Source organism: Empidonax traillii, unplaced genomic scaffold (genome assembly GCF_003031625.1).
Source record: "Empidonax traillii isolate 1590-97213 ecotype Southwest subspecies unplaced genomic scaffold, ASM303162v1 scaffold451:size1465578, whole genome shotgun sequence".
NCBI lineage: Eukaryota > Metazoa > Chordata > Aves > Passeriformes > Tyrannidae > Empidonax > Empidonax traillii.
In genome coordinates this window covers 1,089,409-1,113,384 of record NW_020955644.1, presented here as the reverse complement: position 1 = coordinate 1,113,384, position 23,976 = coordinate 1,089,409, and the positions used below count along the sequence as shown (strand labels likewise).

Sequence of the window (23,976 nt, the reverse complement as noted above, 5' to 3'; positions counted from 1 at the left end):
TGCATATATAAATTAAATTAGCAGCCATATATACCCACACACACACTTATGAAATAGCCTCTGATGTAAATAGCTTTTTAGACTTGGAGACAGAAGGCAAAACTGTTGAAGGTCTCAAAAGACAACACATGCACCATCATGTCTCCCATGACCCAAGAGGCTCAGGGATGATTCTTGTGCAAAAAAAAAAAACCACTCCTTTTAAAGTCTCTCATATTATTTGTTACTAATTCTGGTTTGCAAACAATTGCCTGGTGTTACTGTTGAAATATGTCAGAGCTGTTAAACGCTTGTATAAATAATAAATGGGAAGGGCATGTACTAAGACTAAGGTCTCTCTGCATCAAGACATAGACAGTGTTATGTTTTATTAATAACAGTTTGAAAACCACAATGAAGTAGGAAAATGGCTCCTGGGCCAGGATTTTAAATCCCCACTTCACAACCAAGCACAGCCCAGAGGGTACCAGTTCTAACTCTATCACAGTGACTTTACCAGAACATTTAGACTTGTACATATAGATTTAAGAGCTGTAATTATCTGTGGCAGTGCAAGTTCTTTCTCAGTTCTGTCTGTACATTGATTAACAGACCTAGGACTGGTGATGGATCCAATGTTGCTGAGTGCTCCCTGGGAACAGAGCCTGACCCTCCCCCGTTCCCCCATCCTGTCAGGGAGTTGTAGGGACTGAGAAGGTCCCCCCCTGAGGTGCTACCACACTTTACTGACCCTTTAAAAATGGGGAAAGGGGAAAATGCTATTTTAAAAAAGCTTTTCCATGTCTAGCTTTCTTCCTTTGCACGGTCCTTCCGTTTGCTCTCTGCGTGATCTTTGCTTTTTACCTTGAAACCTCTTCCATGGGGTTCTCTCCTTCAGCAGATGGTTCAATCCCTACCTGGGAAGCAGCATCCTGATGATGCCAATGGCCACTACACTTCCCTGGGGTTTTGCCACCTTAACCAGGTCTTTGACCTGAGCTGGCACGTCTGTCCCGAGTTAATATCCTATTGTCAGTGAAATACCTCAGAACTGCCTTTAAAACACAAACTACTCCGTAATATCCCTGGGACAACTGTAAAAACCCTCCTCTGATTTCCATCAACTGCTCTACAATTATGGGAAAAAAAAACCCCACGTCAGTGCCGTGCGTACGCCGGTTATTTCAGCAGGAACAGCCTCGTGCGTTCCAAAAAAAAAAAAAAAACAAAAACCAAAAAAAAAAAACAAAAACCAAAACCTTTTCCAAACCCCTTTTTACGTACAATAGGCAGTGACAGACGGAGCCCGATTTGCATAAAATGACACCAGCACCGAGTTCTTTTCGAATCGCTTGGAGATGCCAAAATAGCTTTTCTGAAACGCTCCCAGCCTCGGGACGCCCGTGTGTGTTGCGCTCGTGAAATCTCTGGTGGTGGGGGATGATTCTTTCTGCTTTTGCACTTCAAAAAACAAAAACAAAAAAAAAAAAAAGACTCGGTTTTTTTCAGAGCCCACGGCCCTTCACAGATGGTTTTGAAGAACAATCAGGGTTTGTGGTTTGTTTTTTTTTTTTAACAAGAATTAGAGTGTAATCAGCTAAAACNGTGGAAGGAGGGAGAATCCTCAACATCCACAGGAGCATTCATCCCTCAGGAAGTGAGAACAGGCAAGGAAAGACAATCAGCTTTTCCAAAATTCTCATAAGAAGGCACAATTAATCTCTTCATTTCTTACTCAACCCCTGCTGCATATATAAATTAAATTAGCAGCCATATATACCCACACACACACTTATGAAATAGCCTCTGATGTAAATAGCTTTTTAGACTTGGAGACAGAAGGCAAAACTGTTGAAGGTCTCAAAAGACAACACATGCACCATCATGTCTCCCATGACCCAAGAGGCTCAGGGATGATTCTTGTGCAAAAAAAAACCCACTCCTTTTGAAGTCTCTCATATTATTTGTTACTAATTCTGGTTTGCAAACAATTGCCTGGTGTTACTGTTGAAATGTGTCAGAGCTGTTAAACGCTTGTATAAATAATAAATGGGAAGGGCATGTACTAAGACTAAGGTCTCTCTGCATCAAGACATAGACAGTGTTATGTTTTATTAATAACAGTTTGAAAACCACAATGAAGTAGGAAAATGGCTCCTGGGCCAGGATTTTAAATCCCCACTTCACAACCAAGCACAGCCCAGAGGGTACCAGTTCTAACTCTATCACAGTGACTTTACCAGAACATTTAGACTTGTACATATAGATTTAAGAGCTGTAATTATCTGTGGCAGTGCAAGTTCTTTCTCAGTTCTGTCTGTACATTGATTACTAGGCCCAGGACAGGTGATGGATCCAGTGTTGCTGAGCGCTCCCTGGGAACAGAGCCTGACCCTCCCCCGTTCCCCCATCCTGTCAGGGAGTTGTAGGGACTGAGAAGGTCCCCCCCGAGGTGCTATCACAGTTTACCTACCCTTTAAAAATAGGGAAAGGGGAAAAATGCTATTTTAAAAAAGCTTTTCCATGTCTAGCTTTCTTCCTTTGCACGGTCCTTCCGTTTGCTCTCTGCGTGATCTTTGCTTTTTACCTTGAAACCACTTCCATGGGGTTCTCTCCTTCAGCAGATGGTTCAATCCCTACCCGGGAAGCAGCATCCTGATGATGCCAATGGCCACTACACTTCCCTGGGGTTTTGCCACCTTAACCAGGTCTTTGGCCTGAGCTGGCACGTCTGTCCCGAGTTAATATCCTGTTGTCAGTGAAATACCTCAGAACTGCCTTTAAAACACAAACTACTCCGTAATATCCCTGGGACAACTGTAAAAACCCTCCTCTGATTTCCATCAACTGCTCTACAATTATGGGAAAAAAAAAAACCACGTCAGTGCCGTGCGTACGCCGGTTATTTCCGCAGGAACAGCCTCGTGCGTTCCTAAAAAAAAAAAAACCAAAAACCAAAAAAAAAAAACAAAACCCAAAACCTTTTCCAAACCCCTTTTTACGTACAATAGGCAGTGACAGACGGAGCCCGATTTGCATAAAATGACACCAGCACCGAGTTCTTTTCGAGTCGCTCGGAGACGCCAAAATAGCTTTTCTGAAACGCTCCCAGCCTCAGGACGCCCGTGTGTGTCGCGCTCGTGAAATCTCTGGTGGTGGGGGATGATTCTTTCTGCTTTTGCACTTCAAAAAAAAAAAACAAAAACAAAAAAATGACTCGGTTTTTTTCAGAGCCCACGGCCCTTCACAGATGGTTTTGAAGAACAATCAGGGTTTGTGGTTTTTTTTAAACAAGAACTAGAGTGTAATCAGCTAAAACGCTACGACTTGGGTAGAGTGTTTGGGGTGTGTTTTGGGATTTTTTTTTTTTTTTTTGCAACTTCAGAATGCAAAGATTCCCTCAGAAATAACGTAAATCTGCAGCAGAGCAGCTGAAAGAACAGATTTTGCAGCTCCGTTATTTCATAGAATTGTTGTTATTTCATAGAATTGTTGTTCTTTGCTTTCATGTAAGAAGACTTCCAGAAGGGTTGATCTCCTACTTCAGTGCCCCCAAAAATGCTGAGATATCCAAAATACATATCGAGATTGCAACCAAGGGGTGGGTATCACACCCCATGTTTCCCACGCCAGTGTCCGTGGCAGATAAAGCAGTAAAAAGCATAATAATAAGGAGAAAATCCTTGCTCTCTCAGAGGAATTTTCCCCACTAACTGCTCACTTCTTCACCTACAACTGTCTCAGACACAGCCAGTCTCATCAGCATCCTGTTCCTATAAAAAAAGAAGGAAACACAACCTGTTGTCTCTGCTGAAGAGCAGACACGTAGAGTGAATTTGCATTTCAGTACCTCACACACAGACCCTCTGGTACACCCAGAAATTCCTCCCTGGGAGGGTGCTGGTGGAATTCTATGGAACTCCAGTCAACACACAGGCCAAGAAGAGTTTTCCCTTTAAAATATTTAGCTGGAAAGGTTTTGGGAAGGTGTGGTGTCCGGGTTGGACACACCACAGCTGCCTTCAGGCAGAAAATGGAGAGCTCTCCCTTTTATATAATCACTATTTTAAATCCATAGTAATTCAGGTTGACTTTGGAGATGCCAAAGGAAAACAAATCCCATCGGTGGATACATCTGACAACTGGAAAGAGAATCTTAGCTGGGAAATTAAAGGTTCGAAAAGAAAAGCTGCTTCTAAAATGGCCAAATTCCAACGCAGGGCCGGAGCTTCTGAGCGTTGCCCTGCCATCCTGCACCCCAGTTCTGCCCAAAAGTGCCTCTTGGCATTCCATGACCAAAGTGCTGGGAAGCCACGAGGACAAAGCTGTGGCAGAGTGAGCCCCAGCGTGTTCACAGCCAGGCTGAACAAACAACACCTCGGTACAAAACATCCCAAGGATGCATTGCATAGAAATACGACTTACAGGAGCACTGAGGCCAAAAATCTGAGAGCAGCTCCAGATCTGTCCCCTCTCTTTATAAATCTAAACACCGTCCCCTGGTTTTGAAATAGTGACTGCTGGATAACTCATGAATACAAATGCACTTTTAAAATTACCCAGCTGAAGGCCAAACTTGACTTATCTACAGGGTTTGTTATGTATGAAAAATCACTGCAAGTCAAACTGGTCCATTTACTTGCCCAGAGGACCTTGTAGGAACCTACATCTGAAACAGCAGTGAACTAATACCTTATGAATATTAAAGACCTCCCCGAGCAACTTATTCTGCCCCTGGTGTAAATTGGAGAAGTGAAACATCAAAGCAGTCTCCAAGGAATGAATTTTGTTGACATTTTCCTCGGATAAAAAAGGGATCTTTGTTAAGCCACACCTAATGTTGAAATACCAGCAGGTCCAGAAGCGGAGAATGTTACGTTGGCACGCAAAAAACAAAATTTAAAAATAAATATAAACAAGGTCTGAAAAAGCATCACAGAGATTTGAGCTGGATTTAACATCCCACCACACCTGCCCTTCACTGAAGCTCCTGGACAGGGAAGCCACAGAGGTGTCCTGATACCTCCCACCAGCCCAGGTTGCTCCAAGCCCCATCCAATCTGGCCTTAGACACTTCCAGGGATGGGGCAGCCACAGCTTCTCTGGGCAACCTGTGCCAGGGCCTCCCCTCCCTCCCAGGGGAGAACTTTTCCCCAATATCTAATCCACCCCCACTCTCCAATTCAGCAGTTGTCTCCAGCAGTCTCAGCTCCCCCAGCCAGAGGCTCTTGACAAGCTCATCATTCAACCCAGGCTTTCCCTGCCTCTCTGCATTATCCAAAGTGCCTTCCAGGGAGGCCAAAACCAGCTTTTTGCTGCGGGGTGAAGGACTTTTTGAAGAAGCAGCTGCTCCTGGGGGGTCAGTGAGCAAACCTGCGTGCTCTGAGCTCTTGTCACCCCCCAGGCTGCCACCATAAATCCACCAAAACACACATTTGTTTTGCATCTCAGCCAAACAGATGGCTTGGGATAACTGAGGGGATATTAAATTAAGCTGAGGTGAGCCTTCTTGGGAAATTCAAAGGAACTTAGTTGTACAGTATTAACTTTTACCTATTTCTGCCTTTTTATTTGGCAAATACCTGTGAGCAAACTCCGTGTTTAATGAGGAAGAAAGCACTGATGAAAGGGTAGATTTTTTTCAAAAATCTTTAATCTGAATTCCTGCTGGTGCTGCTTATTTTCCCACCAGATTTCTTCCAGGTGATAAGGTTACCCTGCAATTTTTTGCTGATTACACCTCAGACTAAAATAGATACAGGATATATATACATGCATACATACATATATATAAAACATATATATGGATGTATAAAAACTTAAGGATAAACACTTTAAGATCAGCAAATAGAGCCTTAATCCCTTGCAATTCCAAAGTGCAAATGTTATGTATCACATGTAATATATACAGTTTTATCACAGGACAAAGAGGGATGCACAGAGAGCTTTGTTTTCCATGGCATTGATCCCTTGACATCTGAGCCCTGGCTCTAAATTTGTCCAGGATACACTGAGGTGCAATTTCCAGCAGGGAAAGTCATCTCAGGACTGGGAATAGAATCAAGGCTCTCTCCCTGACCCAGCTCTGTCTAACAGATAAAGTTATATTCTGAACAGACCCAGTCCAGCAGGGAATTGCTCAGTCACCTTGAGCCGTGTGGGACTGAGGAGGAACAACCTTTTCTAGTTAACAGATTGTCCTGTGCCAGGGCTGGAGTTGAAGGACAAAGTAATTCTGTTACTGGGAGATGGAGCCTTTCACCTCTCCTGTTTTATATCTAAACAGAAATTACTTTAAACCTTGCTGCAAGACTAAAAGTCACCCACTCCTGACAGGTAACTGAGAAACCCATCACATAATTCTGTGCAAGCCATGCACAGCCAGGTAACCACAGCTTGTATCAGCACTGATAAATATAGATATTCTTATATAAGAACGGACGTTCGGGTCACTTGTTTTTTAGGAAGATGTTCTCATTGATTTCCAGTAGGAAATTCTGATCTTAAATATTGTATAAAGTGGCATTTTGATGTTATTAATGCCATCCACTGACTAATATGAACGCTTAATCCAAGTGTAAATAGTGATTATGAAAATACCTACTGGCCACTGTCAGTGCAAAGAGCAAAGTCCCTTATATAAAGAGCAAAAGAAAACACTGGGGATTAGAGGGAAGGAAATAAGAGCTCCTCACTTTTAGGCAGGGGAGGGGAGGAGGAAAGAGCTGCTTAGGCTGTCCAAGGTCACATAAAGACCCAAAAGTCCCATTTCTTAGAGCCTCTTGCTTTAACATCCTGCAGGTGACATCTCTGAGTCTCCTGTCCCAACAAATATCCAGGCAAAAAGCGAATTTGGAGCAGTAGAAAGAATGGGAATCTGGCTTTGGGGCTAAATCCCTTGCTAGAAACGACAAATAGAGGACAAACATGTGAAGTTTATCATCCAAATAAATCTTAAAATAAAAGGGTTTAGGGGCACTGCCATGATCTCAGTGCTTACATCAAGCACAAGCTGTGCATATCTTCCTACTGTAGTTACTGTTACGAAAACATAAAGTGGATTACCAGGGCTTAGTGCCTAAGCAGTTTGTTTCACTAGGAAGGCAAGGAACTTTGGCTGTTCTGATATTACAGATGAGCTTTACACAGGACAGAGAAAAGGCGAGGACCTGCCTGTGTTTTCCTGTTCAGAGCACGGCGATTATGCTAAATAAATAAAATGAGAATCACAAAACCTCACCGGCTCCTACACGTCAGGCTAAGCGACCTCATCCCCAGAAGGGTGGATGTGAGCTCTGGGAAGTCGTTTGAGGTTTGAACATCCTTTTCCTGGCATCAGATCAACCCTGTCCTGCTCTCACTGGCGGGCAGGGTGCAGTTATCAGGTGTAACGATGGGAATAAGGCTCATTTTACCATTAAAACTCTGGTTCCACTGAGATCTAAACCCACCCGCTCTTTTCAACGGTCAAATGGTCTCATTTTAAAAATAAAAACCAGGAACAGCAAGAAGAATTGCCTCCCAGCACCCCAGCAAGCAGTGGCAGTCCAGGAGGAACTGGCTGGGAGGAACTGAGCCCAGAGGGTCATAAAGGTTGGAAAAGACCCCCAAGGTCATCAAGTCCAACTTTTTCAGAACAAACAGCTGTAGCCACTCAAATCCTTGGTCTCACCCCCCTCTAGAATTCAACTGGCATCAAATGTTGCCTGAGGAGGGTAGGATAAATCCCACTGTCCCTCTCCCAGAGGCTGCAGCCGGTGACCAAACTCACCCACAGCTGGGACCAGCCAAGCTCTCTCCAAGGAGAGCTGAACACTGCGAGTCCCTCTAGGATGAAAACACAAGTGCTGGGGATTCAAGGAAATTACAGTTAATTCCCACTGCAGTGGAAGGGTCTGCAGCAGTGCACAGGGAACAAATGCAAACCTTAAACGCTGATTCCTTCAGATTTATGCCCAGATTTACTCCTCATTAGGCTTTATCACACCCACACCTCCACTCAGCCAGGCTTTACGGCCCGGCTTTATTTGCACAGCTTTAACTGTGCTGCTCTTCAGTTTGCTCTTCCCTGCACCTGAAGTGATACTAAAAATCACATTGTCTGTTCTGCAGCTGTGGCTGGACAGGGCTTGGAGCAACCTGGACTAGTGGAAGGTGTCCCTGCCCATGGCAGGCAGTGGAACTGTATGAGTTTTAAGGTCCCTTCCAACCCAAACCATTCTGGGATTCCGTGATTCTGTCTTGAACTTCAGTAGCTCCTCGGAGTGGGGAAGGATGTTTTCCATTCCTCCTGCCTTCCTCAAAACGAAGCAGAAGTGATACCTCTAAGAACTGTTCAAATGCAAGCTATTTTTAGAAGGTATTTTGGATCTGGCCCTGGATAGAGAAGGGCTGAAATCTCACTGCTGCTGGTTTAGATTTGCTGGGGCTTAACTGCCCCAGGGATACAAAAGGAGCAAGATGTGCAGAAGCCACTGGAAATCCTTGTGCTGAATCCAGCCAGCTTAAAGGTCAGCCACTGGTTTTCCTAAATCAGCAGGAGTGAGGAATCTGGCTTGCTTCTCATTTATTCCCATGAATTTTTTTCTCCCAGGTACCAAGTCATAGGACAGGAGGAACTGACCTCCAGTTGTGCCAGGGGAGGTGGAGGTTGGACATTGGAGAAAATGTCTTCACAGAAAGGTTTCTTCACAGAAAATTGCTTCACAGCCCCTGAAGGGATTTAAAAGACGTGCAGATGTGGCACTTGGGGACATGGGTTAGGGCTGAGCGTGGTGGTGGTTGACAGCTGGACTTGATCTTGGAGTTATTTTCAAATCTTAATGATTCCATGCTTTTATTCCATATCTATAATAAAAGAAACCCAAATATCTAAAGAAACAAAGCTCTGGCAGGCAGCTCTCCCTCACCTGATTCCCTGGCCAGCCTGGGAAGGACTGTTTGTGCCTTGTTTCACTATTTAGGGCTCTCCCAGCTGTCCCACAAATCTGCAGGGAGAAGGGACAGGAGCCTCCAAGCCCATCACAACATAAATCCTTGACAGATCCAAATGGTGAAGCTGCACAGCTTCTGCCAGGCACCTGAATCCTGACATCCCTCTTTTCTCTGTGGGAAAGACAGGAATAAAAACTCCTGCTGCAGACCTGGGCTCTTGGCTGTTTGTTGGAGGGGGGTTTTTTTATGTTTTGTTTTGGCTTGGGATTTTGCTGGCTTGTTTATTCCCAAATCACCTTGAGAAATGAGGCTGCTGCACATCACTCCCAGAGATAAATTCCAATAATATTATCTGTGGTGGTTGGTACCTGGAGGAAGGATGGGGAATCAGTAATTGCAGGAGAAATAATTCCTAGTCAGGTGTTTTATGAAGGCATCGAGTCAGACTCAGCATTCCAAGTGTTGTATGTACAGGGAAAAGCTCAACTTTTCAAGGTGCATAAACAGCGACAGGAAGGAAAAAAATATCACAGGAATGCTCAGCTTTTCTCCTGTGAGACCTGAGAGAAAATAAAGATTGAGGGGGGACAGGGGAAATTCTTCACGGCAGACGTGGGAATGAAGTAAGAGTTGATGGTTTGAATCTCAGATTTTGCAAGTAATGATGAAAAATCTTCTAAGACAGAAAGGGAATTAGAAAATAAAATCTGCTGACAGGGAAGCTGCGAATTTCCCAGCTGTGCAAGCAGTGATGAGAAGGGCTAGACAGAGGATTTAGGACTAGACAACAGATTTATTGGTGGAAACTGCAAAATGGTAATTTCACTGTGCAGTTGTGATACCAGAAAACGGACCAGACAGCTGAGTGGTTTGTTTTTTTCTGAAGTACTTCTGAATGTGTGTAAAGATCTGGCTGGTCAAATGCAAAAATCTAAGGAAAAGGACCTGAGGTATCTAGAGAGACAAGAACCATCAGTCAGCTCAGTCCCGAGGTGCAGATCACAAGTGATTTATTCTTATAATCTGTTCCTCTTCATGCAATACTTAAACACACTTAGGGAAACAAAGCAGGGCTTGATTTTGGTGATTGTCCCTTTGTGTACTAATTATTTTTATTAGCAAGTTAATTTTCATCACAAGCTCCCTGCTCTCTCATCTGGGAGAAACATATTTGGGAGGCCAGAAGTTCAAAAAGCAACTTTTTCTGAGCGTTACCAGAGGAAAGGAATATCGTGCAGATTGATGTGACCTGGCAGTAAATAGATTGGAAAGTGATTCTGGAGCTCAAAGCTGAGCCAGATCAGCCAAGTCAGACCTTGGGTAAAGCACCCACATGGGCAAACAGTCTGTGTGTGGCACTGCCTGGGACACAGGGAGGAGAGGAGGCTTCTGCATTGATGGGTGGACAAACAAGGGGATGTTTCAGGAGTTCTGCCCAGTCCCAGGCCAGTTTGGACAGGGCTTGGAGCAACCTGGGCTAGTGGAAAGTGTCTCTGCCCGTGGCAGGGGGTGGGACTGATGAGTTTTAAGGTCCCTCCCAACCCAAACCGTCCTGGGATCCTGTTGTCACCACCAAGCAGAGCTTTCCTGCAGCTCCAGGAACACACTGCCTGTGTTTCTAGCTGACCAACATCCTGCAGGGGCAGATGAAGAGAGGAGAGTGTGTTCCCTGCACATCATCCCAGCCCCATTGCCCTCTCAGGGGGCTCCAGAGCTCTGGGACTCCTGTCCTGGGCCGGGACATGTCCCTGTTCTCTGAGCTGACATTTGCAGCGAGAGCACGGCCAGCGCTGCTGACTTTCCAAATTGCACCAAAGGGAATTTTACACCTTGGCAAAGTGCCTACCTGAGTTCTGGAGGAGTGGAAAAAAAGGAGAAAACAAGTTCTGACTGGTAACATTTAAGGTGACACTATCAATCACTGGCAAACTTCGACAACTCCAGTTAATTTTTGCTGAGAATGATAAAATACTCCACTGGAGAAGAAAATAACAGGGACTTTCATGCAGGGCTATTTTTCTTCTTGTTTTTCTTTCTGTTTGGAAAAAAAAAAAAATTCGTGTTAAATCTGCAGTGGCTTTAATCAAAGGCAGCCAAAGGAAATTGAACCATACACAAAGCAGCCCATATTTTCAATTGGCTTTTGTTACTTTAAAAGTTTGTTTGGTTTGGATTATTTTGTTTCCCAATAAAAACCCCAAACATTCCCAGAGAAGGTGGTATTTGTGAGCGTGCTCCTTTAGTCCATCTTGGAAGAAAGAGAAGTCTGAAATAGAATATTCAACCAGCTCTAGACTCAGAGCACTTCCCTGGAGGCGTCGAGCTGGCAGCGTGTAGGTGAATTTGATTTCTTACTCAGAAAAATTATCTGTGTGTTATTAATATTAACACCGGCTTAGGGGAACAAATGGAGAAGATATATTCTAAAATGCAGATAAAAGTGGGTTCTGGAGCCTGAACTCCAAACAAAGAGGGAGGATCTTAAAGCTCATCTCATTCCACCCCCTGCCATGGGCAGGGACACCTTCCACCAGCCCAGGTTGCTCCAAGCCCCATCCAACCTGGCCTTGGACACTTGCAGGGATCCAGGGGCAGCCACAGCTTCTCTGGGCAACTTGTGCCAGGGCCTCCTCACCTCCACAGGGAGGAAATTTAGCCTGATCCATGACCCATACGCTGTTTTGGAACCTTCAGCAGACACGTCCACACACATGTGACACACAGCTCTGCAAGGGTCTGTGCATCCAAATCCACAATCCCTGCCCACAAGACCAGCAGCTCACCAATGTTAAATCCTCTCAGGCTGAAAGATCCTTTCTGTGCCTTCAAGGTGCTGTTCTGGAAAGAAACAGTTCAAAATCCAGGGATCAGTCAGAGCAGGTTCAGAGCTCTGGGCTCCCACTTGAGAAAACAAACATGTAAGAAATAAAGATTCTCTCATTTGCCTGCCACACAATCATTAGAATAACTTCTGCATGGCAGTGTGCTGTTTGAAGCTCACCTTTTATTAGCAAAGCACTATTAAAACAAGATAAAAGCAGATGAAAGAGTAGATAGCACAAGAAAAAGCTATTTGTTTTCGCTGTCTTCTTTGACCACCTTTGCTGGCCTGCACTAAGCAGGTTCACAGAGGGCCACCTGTGTTCCTTGGGGGGTTATTATTTATCTTTATACTCTTCTATACATGAAATGAGGGGGGCAAAACAATTTATTTCAAAGCTTCCAAAACCTCAAATTTTATTCATGGAAAAAGCAAGCAGGAGGAGCCCAGCTCTGAGCAAGGAGTGCCTGTAATAAAGTCTGTGGCTGAGTAGCCACAGGTGATCCTTCCATCCCAGGAGCAAATGGGAATGAGATTGATAGGGATGGGATAATGGTTCTGCAACCACAACACAGCCCTTCTGGAGCCCAGGTTTGCACCTGCTCAAAGACAAGGCATTAATATTTATTTAAACAAGACCATTAGAAAGGAGGGTGGGGGGAGGCACCACAGAGAAGGAATCATGAAGTGCCTAACCCAGGGTAGGACAAAGCAAGCCCCCACGAACAGAGTCTTCTGCACTGCAGAGGGAGCAGCCTGGGCTGGTAACAAGAGTTTAACACCTTCTGGGTGCCACCTCCCGGTTTTTCATGGGGTGTAAAGCTCAGCCTGTGCCTCTGCTGCAGCAGAAACCTGTGTCCCCTGGCTGGGTTGGCTGATGTGAGCTGAAACCTGAGCGGATTTAGGAGTCAGAGGCAGTGTCTGTGGCCAGCTTTGCAGAATTATTTAGGTGTGTAAAGATGCAAATAGCATTAGGCCTGCACCAGTGCTTCACTGAGCCCTCTTAGGAGCTCAATTAACTTTGGAAATCGAACCCTCCATCAGTTCTGATTCTGCTCACACACGAGGGGAGGGCAAAGCCACGAGGAGCTGGGCAGTGCCAGGCTGGGAGGATGGAATCCAGCACTGTGTGCCAGGAGGGAGACAGGGAAGCTGGAGAGGAAGTTTTTACAAGGGATGGAAGGACAGGACAAGGGGGAAGAGCTTCCCACTGCCAGAGAGCAGGGTCGGATGGGATATTGGGAAGGAATGCTTGGCTCAAAGCAGAGGCTCACACTATTTGCACACACAAATCCTCTAAAAGACAGATCCAGAATCCTGTGCTGCCTTCCCACCCCCCAACACTTGCAATCCTCTTCGTGATTTTGCTGAAAGGCAGTGAAGCAAACTCCTTCCAAACCCTTCCTGATCTCACCAATATCCTGCCATCCCTCAAGGACCAGCTCCACATTTGAATTTCCAAACTGCCTTTCAACCCATTATTTGAAGGATTTGATCCTTCCATTTCCAGGACTTGAGGAGTCTGCACTCAAGTACTTTCTGTAGAGCTTATAAGTACCCTGTGCAACATGAGCACTTGGATGCTCATGCAATTCCTCCTATCACTGGAATATATCTTTTATTTGCAATCTCTGCCTGATCCAAGTAAATTCTCCATTCCTTCCCTGGCACTATTTGATGTCAGATGTCACATTATTCCATCACTTTCCCGTGGAAGCAATAGGAATATATATTTAAGGAATATCAAGCCCTGAAATGGCAGGAAAGTGGAGCTTTAATCAGATCTGTCCCAGACTAACTGGAATTTGCTTGCAACTTGCTCATTGCCTTGAATGAAGTTTCCAACATCATGACTTAAAAAAATTATGGTGGAGGGAACTGGCCAGGGACTGAGGGACAGTGATTTTGTCCCTCTCTGATCAACCCATTAGAAAGGCCACAGAAACTTTCCACAGGATCCAGGCACAGCATGGCATTCCTCTGCATAATTATGGCATTTATTATAGATATTTATGTTATATATTCAACTTCCAGTGCATTTCTGACCAGCACAGAGATGCCTGGGATGTGTAATACTCCATCTCAACTTACTCCCTTTCCTTCTACTCACTCCTTCAACTTCTTTGAAATTGCTTCCAAGTTCAACTTTTTCAGAATCCAAGGCTTTCAAAAAGCCAATTCTTAAAAAGCTAATTAGTTCCCCATAGGCTCTTTTTTTTCTTCTTCTTTTTGACTCAGTAAATATTTCTGAGATTGCTTTTTGTATAATCAGTGTTAGCAGCTCATTAAAATGCACAGTATGGGGATCATTTGGAATGTGACATGGCTCAGCATGGACACTCAAGCTGCTTAAAAAGACAGAAAAGAAAAAAGATGAGGATAAAATGAAAGCGAAAACCCAGCATTTCCTTTAAGCTGACACCACAGTTAAGGATTTAAGACAGGGCAGGGAGCCTTCAACCCTGCTATTAGGTGAGAAGTCTAATTGCTCAATGCACTGACTGCCCTCTCCAGCCTGTGTGTTTTCTAAAAAGGTTCCTTTTACAGACCCCCCCAAAAAAAACCAAAAAGGATCGTACAAGCAAGTAATTGTGTAAGGGTTTTTACTCTGAGTAATATGAGGATTCTTCTTGAATTAATAATGAATGAAGTAATTTAAAAGGCCTTTAGTGCATGCAGCCAGAAATAAATAATGCCTTAATCTGGGACATTTTATTTTCCATTAAAATAAACACTTTTTAAAAAGTGGATATGACTGAGAAGAGCAGCACTCAGTGGCTGCCATGCCAGATGCCTGTATCAGGTGAGAGTCAAATGGACAATAATACTCAGGACTTCTCCCTAATATTCCCTGAGTGTTCTTCACATTTAATGGTTGAAGAAAACAGGAAGGTTAATAATATCACTTTGGGTCACAACTGGAAATTAAAGATGAAGAACTCACTCAGCTGCAAAGCTGCTGCTTCGTGGAATCACAGACTGATTTGGGTTGGAAGGGACCTTAAAGATCATCCAGTTCCACTCCCTGCCATGGGCAGGAACACCTTCCACCAGCCCAGGTTGCTCCAAGCCCCATCCAACCTGGCCTGGGACACTTCCAGGGATGGGGCAGCCACAGCTTCTCTGGGCAACCTGTGCCAGGGCCTGCCCACCCTCACAGGGAGCAATTTCTTCCTAATATCTAATTACATCTCTCCTCTATGAGTTTGAAGCCATTGCCCCTTGTCCTGTCACTCCAGGCCCTGGTAAAGTCTCTCTCCATCTTTCTTGTAGCTCCTTCAGGTACTGGAAGGCTCTGGGTGCTCTGTATTGGATGAAATACATTTCTGCTGACTTTCAGACAAATTAGGATGACTGACAACCTGGTAAACTGGAAACAATGCTAAATCATAAACTAATTACCAACTGTGTGTACAGGAACTTCTTCAGGCGTGTTATCACCACAGGCTGTTAGGGAAGACACCTCTGAGCATCAGAGCTCACACCACAGACTTCCCCTCACATAAATGAAAATAAAACAGATAAATAAACACCAAGATCAGCCCATGGTGCCCCATCACAGCTCATACCACAGCTCTGCTTTAAGGGCCAAGGAGAAGCCCTGGAGGGGTGACTGCCCTGTACCACCACAAGGTAATAATTCTTATAAATGGATTTGAGTCTTAGTGCCCACATCAGAATTTAAATTAAATTAAATATTGACATAGAATAACTTGCTGTCAGGTTCAGGGGGAAAAGCTTCAATTAACCAAGGAAGAAGAACGGCACACAGAGACTTCCAGCACGTGCTCGGGATTGCTGGAGGTGCATCAACAAGTAGCAGCTGCTCTGCACTTGAATTCTCCAGCGCAGAGAACTTCAGAATGGTATAAAATTTCCACCCCCCCCCCACTTGTCCTGGAGTCCACTGAAATGTTTCCTCTTCACAGTCACCTTCTGGTCAGAAAAATCACAGCCCAAGAGAGCAGCAAACACCAAAAATGTCAAGTCTTGTGAGCAAAGCTAAAATCACAAGTAACTGTCAATTGGAAAAAAAAAACAAACCCTGACTAACCAAAACTGCTGTTAAGTTCAGCAGGGTGACCAAAACAAACAAGAAGTCTTGAAAAGCTTTTTCTGATCCATCTGTCACAGCCAAAACCGAGATCTGAGGATCAAAAACTCAGATGACATGAAGGAAAAAACCCCCTGAGATTACTTTTTTTTGCTAGATATCTCAGCTTTGCAAGAACTAAAAGGAACAGGGCTTCCTCTGAAAAGCTGAATGAATAACCATCAGGAATAAAAGGTGTGGAAGTTAAGACTAGAGGTATTTTCTCCAAAGTGAAATTCAGCTTTTCTTGTATTGATTCTACATTGAACTAAAGTCTACTTTTTCTCAGTTTTTTTTTTTTTTTAAACTGTCAAATCAACAGTTTAAATATTCCTCTTTTTTTTCTTTCCATTAAAAAATAGTCAATGCTTTAACAAGTAGTCACAGAAAAACCTGAGCTCTCATTAAAAAAAAAAAAAAAAAAAAAGAAGACATCATCTCTTTTCCTTTAGTGAGGTGTGTATGACATAGCAAAGTGCTATTCCTGTTTCTGTTAAGCAGCGAATTTCCCTGCACGCCGTTCCTGGCTTATTCAAACCAGTGGGATGATCCAGATTTCAGTGCCCGCTTTCGTTACCTGCCACAGTGACAGTGATGGCTGAGGATCAAGGCAGATGGTCAACACCTCCCATTAAGGGAGAGCAAACAGGACATCTCTGACATTATCTCTGAAAATGCATTTGCTGGCAGGGCTGAAATGCCAGCAATTCTCCATTCAGAGGAGTGCAATTTCCAGCAGTTGTCTGAGGGGAAAGGGGGAGGAATAATGACAGTGCATCAGCTTGGGTTTGCCAAATGCAAAGAATAAACAGCCACCTTGGTGCCGTTTCAAAGAAGCCTTTGGATAAGCAGGTTATCATTTCCCAGCAAGCAGGAATTAGGTTTGTGCTGTTTAATCCAGAGCTGGAACGAGGAGCTGAACTGGGAGCGCTCTGTGAACCGGTGCAGGTTCCCCATTTGCTTTGAGTAATTCCTGTCAGGTAGGTACAAGGAAGGAAAGAAGGGAGCCTTCAGCAGCTGGCACACATTTGAAAATGATGGAGAGCAGAGAAATCACTGGCTGAAAGCCCCAGATCTGCTGCAAGTCACACTGCAGAGGCGACAAAATGACAGCCCCTGAGTCAGGGGTTTGACAGCGGCAGCGTGGAAGGGATGATTGGTGGGAGAGGTATTAATAGAGGATGTGCAAAGAGGCTCCTCTCAGCACTCCTGTGACTGAAGCAGGAGATAAAGTTGCTTATGTTGCCATCCCCATCCTGCTGTGGCTCCAGTCCAGCCTGCAGGACTTTGGGAATGGCCCATCCCACCCCTGAACAGGTTTGCAGGTGCCCAGGTGTCCTTGCAGGAAGGAGGATGCTCATGATCCCACCGTAATCCCTTCTTCCAAGGTCTCTAATAACATTTCTTCCCCTGCTCTGTTTAATGAATGGTAATAGGGAAGGCTTGATTAGAAGCCTTTCATCATTTTAGGACTAGGGGCTTTAGCTTTCTGACCTACTTTCCTTGCCAATGAAATTCCATTTTTAGCTCCAACTCAAGGTCTGAATGTTACCCAAATTCAGACCATCTGTTTTAACTGCCTACAGGCTGAGAAGTTTATCCAAGCCAGGAAGAATAAATGGGACCAGGGTGTTCATATATTAAGTATTCTCCACCCTCTGTGTATTAAATAACCTACTCAGTTTATTCCCAAGTCTACATAAACATTCCCATTTCTTTGGGCAGCACCTGCTGCTGTTGTAAGGAATATTTATGCTACCACTTGCTCTCAGAGACCTTCAACTGGGTCACCTTTTCTGTTCAAGCTACAGCTGACCCCAAGTCCATCTTATCCCTTGATTTGGTGAGGGTTGGTACAGGTTATCCAGTTCAGATCCACCCTGGCAAAGTCACCAGGGAATAATCTGCCTCTCTTCCTAATTAGAGAAGCAACAGAACTTGCATCTCCTCAGAGGAGGACAATTTTAGATACATCTCTCAGTCCCTTTATTACACAATATTCAGTTAGAAATACGAATCCATAAACCAGGACAAAATCAAAAAAGGCAACTTTACCTGGAAAATCCCTACTAAGTAACAGCTGACCACAGCTTTACAAAGAAATCAAAATGAATCCACGTACTGAAGATAAGCTGCTGCTGCTAAAGCTGATCTCCATCTCCAGCCCTCATCCCTCACAGCTTGGCTGATGGGTGGAATTTCAGCTGAATATCTAGAGCATCCAGGAAAACATTCCCAAATGAAATATGCTGGGAAAATAAGAAAACAGTGGTGTAAAACCAAGCCAGAAGTTGAATACCCAGCTGTGGGGGGGGGGGGAGCTGCCCAGCTCAAAACAAGGCAGAAAAATAAGTATATTTAATGTAAAAGAACCCTAGCATGAAATAGGCTCTGTGCTTCCCCAGACACAGCTGATTTGCTGTTCAAGCCTGTCATTTGACAGCCTGTTTATAGATTCTCCTGCTTCAAAACCACCCTGGCTCTGTTTACAGCTCCGTCTTTGAGGAGGCACCACGAGCCTCCTCACGTGTAGGGCTCCTCAGGCTTCCAGCAGCACATCCTGCTCCTTCTAGGATGAGCTGATTGGAAAAGCTCTTTGCAGGAGATTGGACTAGATGGCCTTTAAAAGGCCCCTTCCAACCCAAACTGCTCAGTGATTCCATGGACAGAACAGCAGGCAAACAGCAATTCCCTGTGCTCCAGAGGGCTGTGGGTTTTGAGGGCTAATTCCAGGCAGATGAAAACAGGTAATGTGGCAGAGAAATGATGAATTAAACCCTAAACAAAAGACCTAACTACCCCCAGCTCTCTTAGCAGAGCTGTTAATTCCCTGCTCGTTTGTCATGTGCAAAAGGAATGAGTAATACTTGGGTTGGTTTCCTTCGGATCATTACGAGTGACACGATCATTATTTCACTGGGGGTTCAAAGCAGCATTAACAAGATTACATCGGACTTGCACCTATGAAATGGAGGCACATGAGCTCCTCTGAGCTGTCAGATACAACACACACAGTCTGCCGGTGCAACTGAAACGTTCCTGATGAATTTTAGCCATTTTTCCCCTCTCCTTTGTGCAAATCCCAACTTTGCCTAGTGATTTACTTACAGTGCAGAGAAAGGATCTCTTGCACCTGGAAAGCTACATGCTAATTCCATGCTTTATTCCAGCCCTTTCATGCGAAAGGCTTTCAAAATCACGGTCTATTGTGCAGTACATAATGTTATTATTCTGTCCTTATTGTCCTAAAAGCAGACACTTTGCAGGCTGGAGTGAAATCTTCTTTTGACTCCGCCGTGCTGGGCAAAAGGTTAGGGAGATAAAGCAGCTCTCCCAGAGCTGTTAATGCCAGGATGAGGTAGAAATACTAAATCAGGGGAAGGAGCATTGTTTCTGTTTCCAGCTCCATCAGATATTTCAGCTGGCACGGGCTGTGCGTGAAAACCACCCGGTTTTGCACCCCTAGGCAGGCGATGGCCCTTGAGCAGTGAAACACAGCAACAAGAGAAAGCACCGTCCTGACCACTGGATGCACACTGGGGTATCCAGGGGGTATCCAGTCTGGAGAAGAGAAGGCTCCAGGGAGACCTGAGAGCCCCTTCCAGGGCCTAAAGGGGCTTGGAACAACCTGGGCTAGTGGGAGGTGTCCCTGCCCATGGCAGGGCGTGGGATGAGATGATTTTTAAGGTCCCTTCCAACCCAAACCAGTCTAGAATTCTATACAGGCTCAGCAGTTTTCAGTTGCCCTGTTGCCTCCTCTGCATCCAGAGAAACCCACGGAGGCACCAGCAGACAAATGGTCATTTATGACCCAGAAGCCCCTCCCCAGCTCTGCCTTACCCAGTTGGTACAAGAAGGCTGCTGGGAAAAAGCATCTTCTGTAAAGCTGTTTCACTGTCCCCACAGAGCTGTCACTGCCATTCCCCCTCCCCATGTCCCCACACCGTGGGATATTCCAGCTGTTTTCCTACAAGCCCCTGTTTCCAGGGCTGTGAACGTTGCACAGAGACACAGGATCACCAGAGATGCTGCTATTTTTAGAGTGAGTCATTTGATGAGCTGTTCAGCACCTTATTTATTGCTGTCTCCAGCTGGGGACCTGAGCAACGTCCAGACACCTCCGTGGCTAAAACCAGGACTTGGAAGCATTGACCTCTATTTGATAACACCTTCTCTGCTGACAGAGAGACAAACAACAGCACATTATGCTGTCAGGACTAATAGCTGCTAATTAGGGTGAGTGACACATGACCCCTTTTTATATCCAAAGAACGCAGAAGTCACAGTACAAATTAAAAATAAAAAAAAAAAAAAACAAAGTTGTTGAAGTTCTGCATTCAGTGTTTTGCAGTCTGAAGAGTGAGCACTTAAAAGTAATTTTTTTTATTATTTTTTTTTAACACAAAAGCACCCCAGTGCTGTCTGGCAGCAGGTGCATCTCACCTGGCACAGCCAGGCAGCAGAACCATAAATCCTAAAATGGTTTGGGTTGGAAGGGACCTTAAAGATCATCTCATTCCACCACCACCACCCCCCCAGCCATGGGCAAGGAACCTTCCACTTCCACTGAATTCAGCAACTGCAAACCAGCTCGATCTGCTGCCATCTCACTGCATTCCTGGCAAAACAAGCAGGGAGAATGTTTTATCTCTAGGCATGTTCCACATCTGAGCTGATGCTCAGCTCCAGCTGATGCTCTGGACCCTCAGTTTGTCCCAAGGAATGAGCCTGGGGCCACGTGCAGGCCGTGTTAACCCCAGATTTCTGTACAACTGCTTTGCATTGTTAATATTTGTGATGCAGCAGCACTAAGGAGCCACCACTGGGTATATTCAGAATATGGGGCAGCTCCTGCTCCGAAGAACCAACACCTACTTAACTAACCAGGCAAAGAATAAGTAATTAATTGCCCTTTCATAAGTGGGGAACCAAGGTACAGAGAGTTGAAATGATTTACTAGAGGTCACATTAAAAGTCTACTGAATTTGCAGCCTCCTGTTGTTTTCTTGCAGGCTCAAACACCCTGTTAGACCCCCTGAATGTTAATCATTACCCAACTCTTCTATCTTTTTCTGCTCTAATGAGATTATTGATGGATTACTTACAATGCACTTTTCTGTAGAAGTTTTTTAGATGACAAGTTGCCTTTCTCTAAACAAATTAATGGGAAAGTTGAGTCCTCTCGTTCCAGTCTGGGGAAAAGAAGTTTTGGGATTTGAAATGCCTAATTAGTGCTAACTGAAATCCAGTATCTGAGTTTATTTGGCACTGTACCTGTTATAAATATGCCATGGGGCCATTAGTACCTTATGGTACCATCAGGACAGAAATAGTCGCTCCAGCAATTAATATTGCAGGAGCTGTGTGTGTCAATAGAGGAGCAGAACAATTGCAACTTTATAGGCTCCTTCCAGACCCTGCCAAAGTCAAAAGGAGGCCTCTCATCGAGTGCAAAGAGATCCAGATCAGGCTCCAGCTGGGTTTTGCCGTGATATTCCCAAACATCAGGTCTGGCAACACATCCCAAGGGCCTGACTTGCCATTCCAGCCCCGAGGGGAGAATCCAGCAGAGTGCTTCCCACCTCCACAGGGTGACTCTGTGGTAGATCCACAGTCAGAGTGACAAGTCTCAGGTCTCGTTCCCGTGCAGTTTTCTCCAGCCAGACCCAAGTTCCTCATTCCAGTAGCTCTCAGAATGGTTTGGCACATGAAGTTCTCCATCTCCCCGGCACAACCCTCCCTTGCTCCAGGAGTTTGATGGTGTTTGAAAGCTCCTTCTCTCGAGTCCCAAATAATGAGGTGACTCTCAGTCTGCACATGAGAACAAAACTCCACAAAGACAGACTGTGAGCCAGACACTTATTATTACACTTTCTACAAACGCACAGAAGGGCTTTCTCTCAGTGCTCTGGGTCACTGAGATCATGTTTGAGGCATATGATTAATTTGCAGTCTTATTGTGTTAAGGGCTGGCAGGAGAAAAGTAGGATTTTATAATTTTTTTTTTTTTTTTAGACCAGTGTTAAATGAGGTAGAAGACCTTGTCACTTAGCGAGAGCTTTGGAACCATCTTTGCATAAAGCAGCAGCTAAAAAGTTAATAGACATGAAGAGCAATTATTGATTTGAGGTATTCTGAGGGTTTTAATGTGGGTGAAGGTGGAGAAGGAGTGTGCTTGGGATAAATAAGCCTCAGCTAATGAAGCCTGAAGTATTTAACATGTAATGACTTCTGCTTTTATTCAGACTCTCAGACCAACAAGTTCTTGGATGGGGGCAAGAAGTTCAGCTGATAAAAAAGGTACTTTGAAATATTTGTTTTTCCTCTTGGATGTAAATTATTCTCAGCTCAACTCTGTTCCCCACCAAAGCTCTTTGCTGGTCAAATGCTGACATCAAAGCTAAAAATAAAGCCTCAGCTGTAAAAAAAGCATTTTGCTTTTCAATATTTGCTGCATCAAACACTAGAACATCTCAAAGAAGACCACAGAGATTCCAAACATCATCTGACAGCAAATGGGGGCTTCTCCAGATTTCAGTTTTCAGGTTTTCTCCAGAGCAGAGGGGCTGAGCATCTCTGTGACCCCCTCTGGACCTGCTCCAGCAGGTCCAGCTCCCTATTCTGTAACTCAAATTACAATTGAAGACTGTTAGGTCAAACCCAGTGCAGAGTTTTTTCTGAACATTTTTCAGCTGGTTTCGTATCCCTGAGAATTCACCTTTCACTGAGCACAGACTTTGAACAACCCCCAAATTCCTGACTGTGCAGATGGCCAGGAAACTGCTGGGCTTTGAAATGGAAGTGTAAATCAGTTTTCATTTGCACCTGGATACAAGGGAATGAAAATATATGAACCTGCTCACAAGCAGACAGAGTTTAAAGTTTGCTAGAGCTCATCTACGCGGAGAGGCAGGTAGGGAACAAGCAAGGACAGGAATTTAAATACTCAGCAGCTGCCTGAACCAGCAACAAAAGTGCTTTTTTTTTTTTTTTTTTTTTAAGTTTAGCTTAATTCCCAGCCAAACTGTGGTGTCAGTGGCCATTTCAGGGTGGCAGCACCACGAATTGTCCCTTGCATGGTGGATTTCTAAGCTTTGGTGTCCGACGTTGGACGCGCAGTTTGCCGAGCGCTCAGGAAAACCTAAAAAGGACTTTTTTGTCTGAAGGAGGGGCTTCCCTTTTTTGTTTTTCCCCCCTAGTTATGGTGACATGGTGCCCAAGACAATCGCTGGGAAGATCTTTGGCTCCATTTGCTCCCTGAGTGGGGTGCTGGTCATTGCTCTGCCGGTTCCAGTCATTGTTTCCAACTTCAGCCGGATTTACCACCAGAACCAGCGAGCCGACAAGAGGAGAGCGCAGAAGGTAAGTCAGCCTCGGGCAGCTCAGCTCCTGGGGGGTCAGCCACGGGCTGGTGAGGCACCAGGGATGGTTCTGAGCACTCCATGCACCCATCCATGCACCTACACCCACCTGCACACACACCTGTACAGACACAACTTTGTTTTTTGCACGCACTGAACTGGTGGATTTTCAGCACCTTATTGCTCACCTCTCCTACATCCCTGTTTGAAAATAATATATATATGTATGTGCACAGAAAGTCTTAAATCATCACCAGGAGCTGTTTATCCTTCTGGCTGCTTCATTCCTGTTGCCTCTCTGTAGTTTTGAAAAGACCCATCCAGCAACATGCAAACATGCACTTATCAGTACCCACACCCCTCAAAGCTGTAGCTGTGACACTGAAAGTACACAAAAGCCCCTGGAAATGTGAGGGGATTACTGATTATTCCAAAATCTGAACAGTTTTTAACTGGCAAAAGCTTCCTGAGTCGCTTAGAGATTTATTATATCTCTCATTTCAATCTGCTAAATTACACCGAAACCAGGATCAGGTTTTTTACAACAACTGCAAACCAAAGGCCTGAGGTTCTTTTTCTCCCCATGGAATGCTGTCTGCCAGAAATCCGCGACTCAGGGGACCCGATGGGGAATAGTAGTAGAAAGATGTGCTGTTTCTGCTCCAGGCGAGCATCTGGGCCGTGCCTACTTCTTGCATCTCGGGGAGTTGACAGCAGAGAGAGCTGAGGCACAAGACCTACAAAACCACAAAATTTGGCAGTCAAAACACAAAAGGAGAGGAGCAGAG

The 23,976-nt window shown here is 44.8% G+C and overlaps 1 protein-coding gene across 6 annotated transcripts in view; it reads left to right on the top strand.

Moving 5' to 3' along the window:
• The window catches only part of KCND3 (potassium voltage-gated channel subfamily D member 3), a 116,299-nt gene that overhangs the window by 66,765 nt on the left and 25,558 nt on the right, over nucleotides 1–23,976 (top strand). For all 6 annotated transcript variants that reach the window (XM_027895156.1, XM_027895154.1, XM_027895158.1 and 3 more), the window contains one exon: nucleotides 23,027–23,189. In XM_027895156.1, the coding sequence (XP_027750957.1) occupies nucleotides 23,027–23,189 (163 nt within the window). The remainder of the gene's footprint in view (nucleotides 1–23,026; nucleotides 23,190–23,976) is intronic.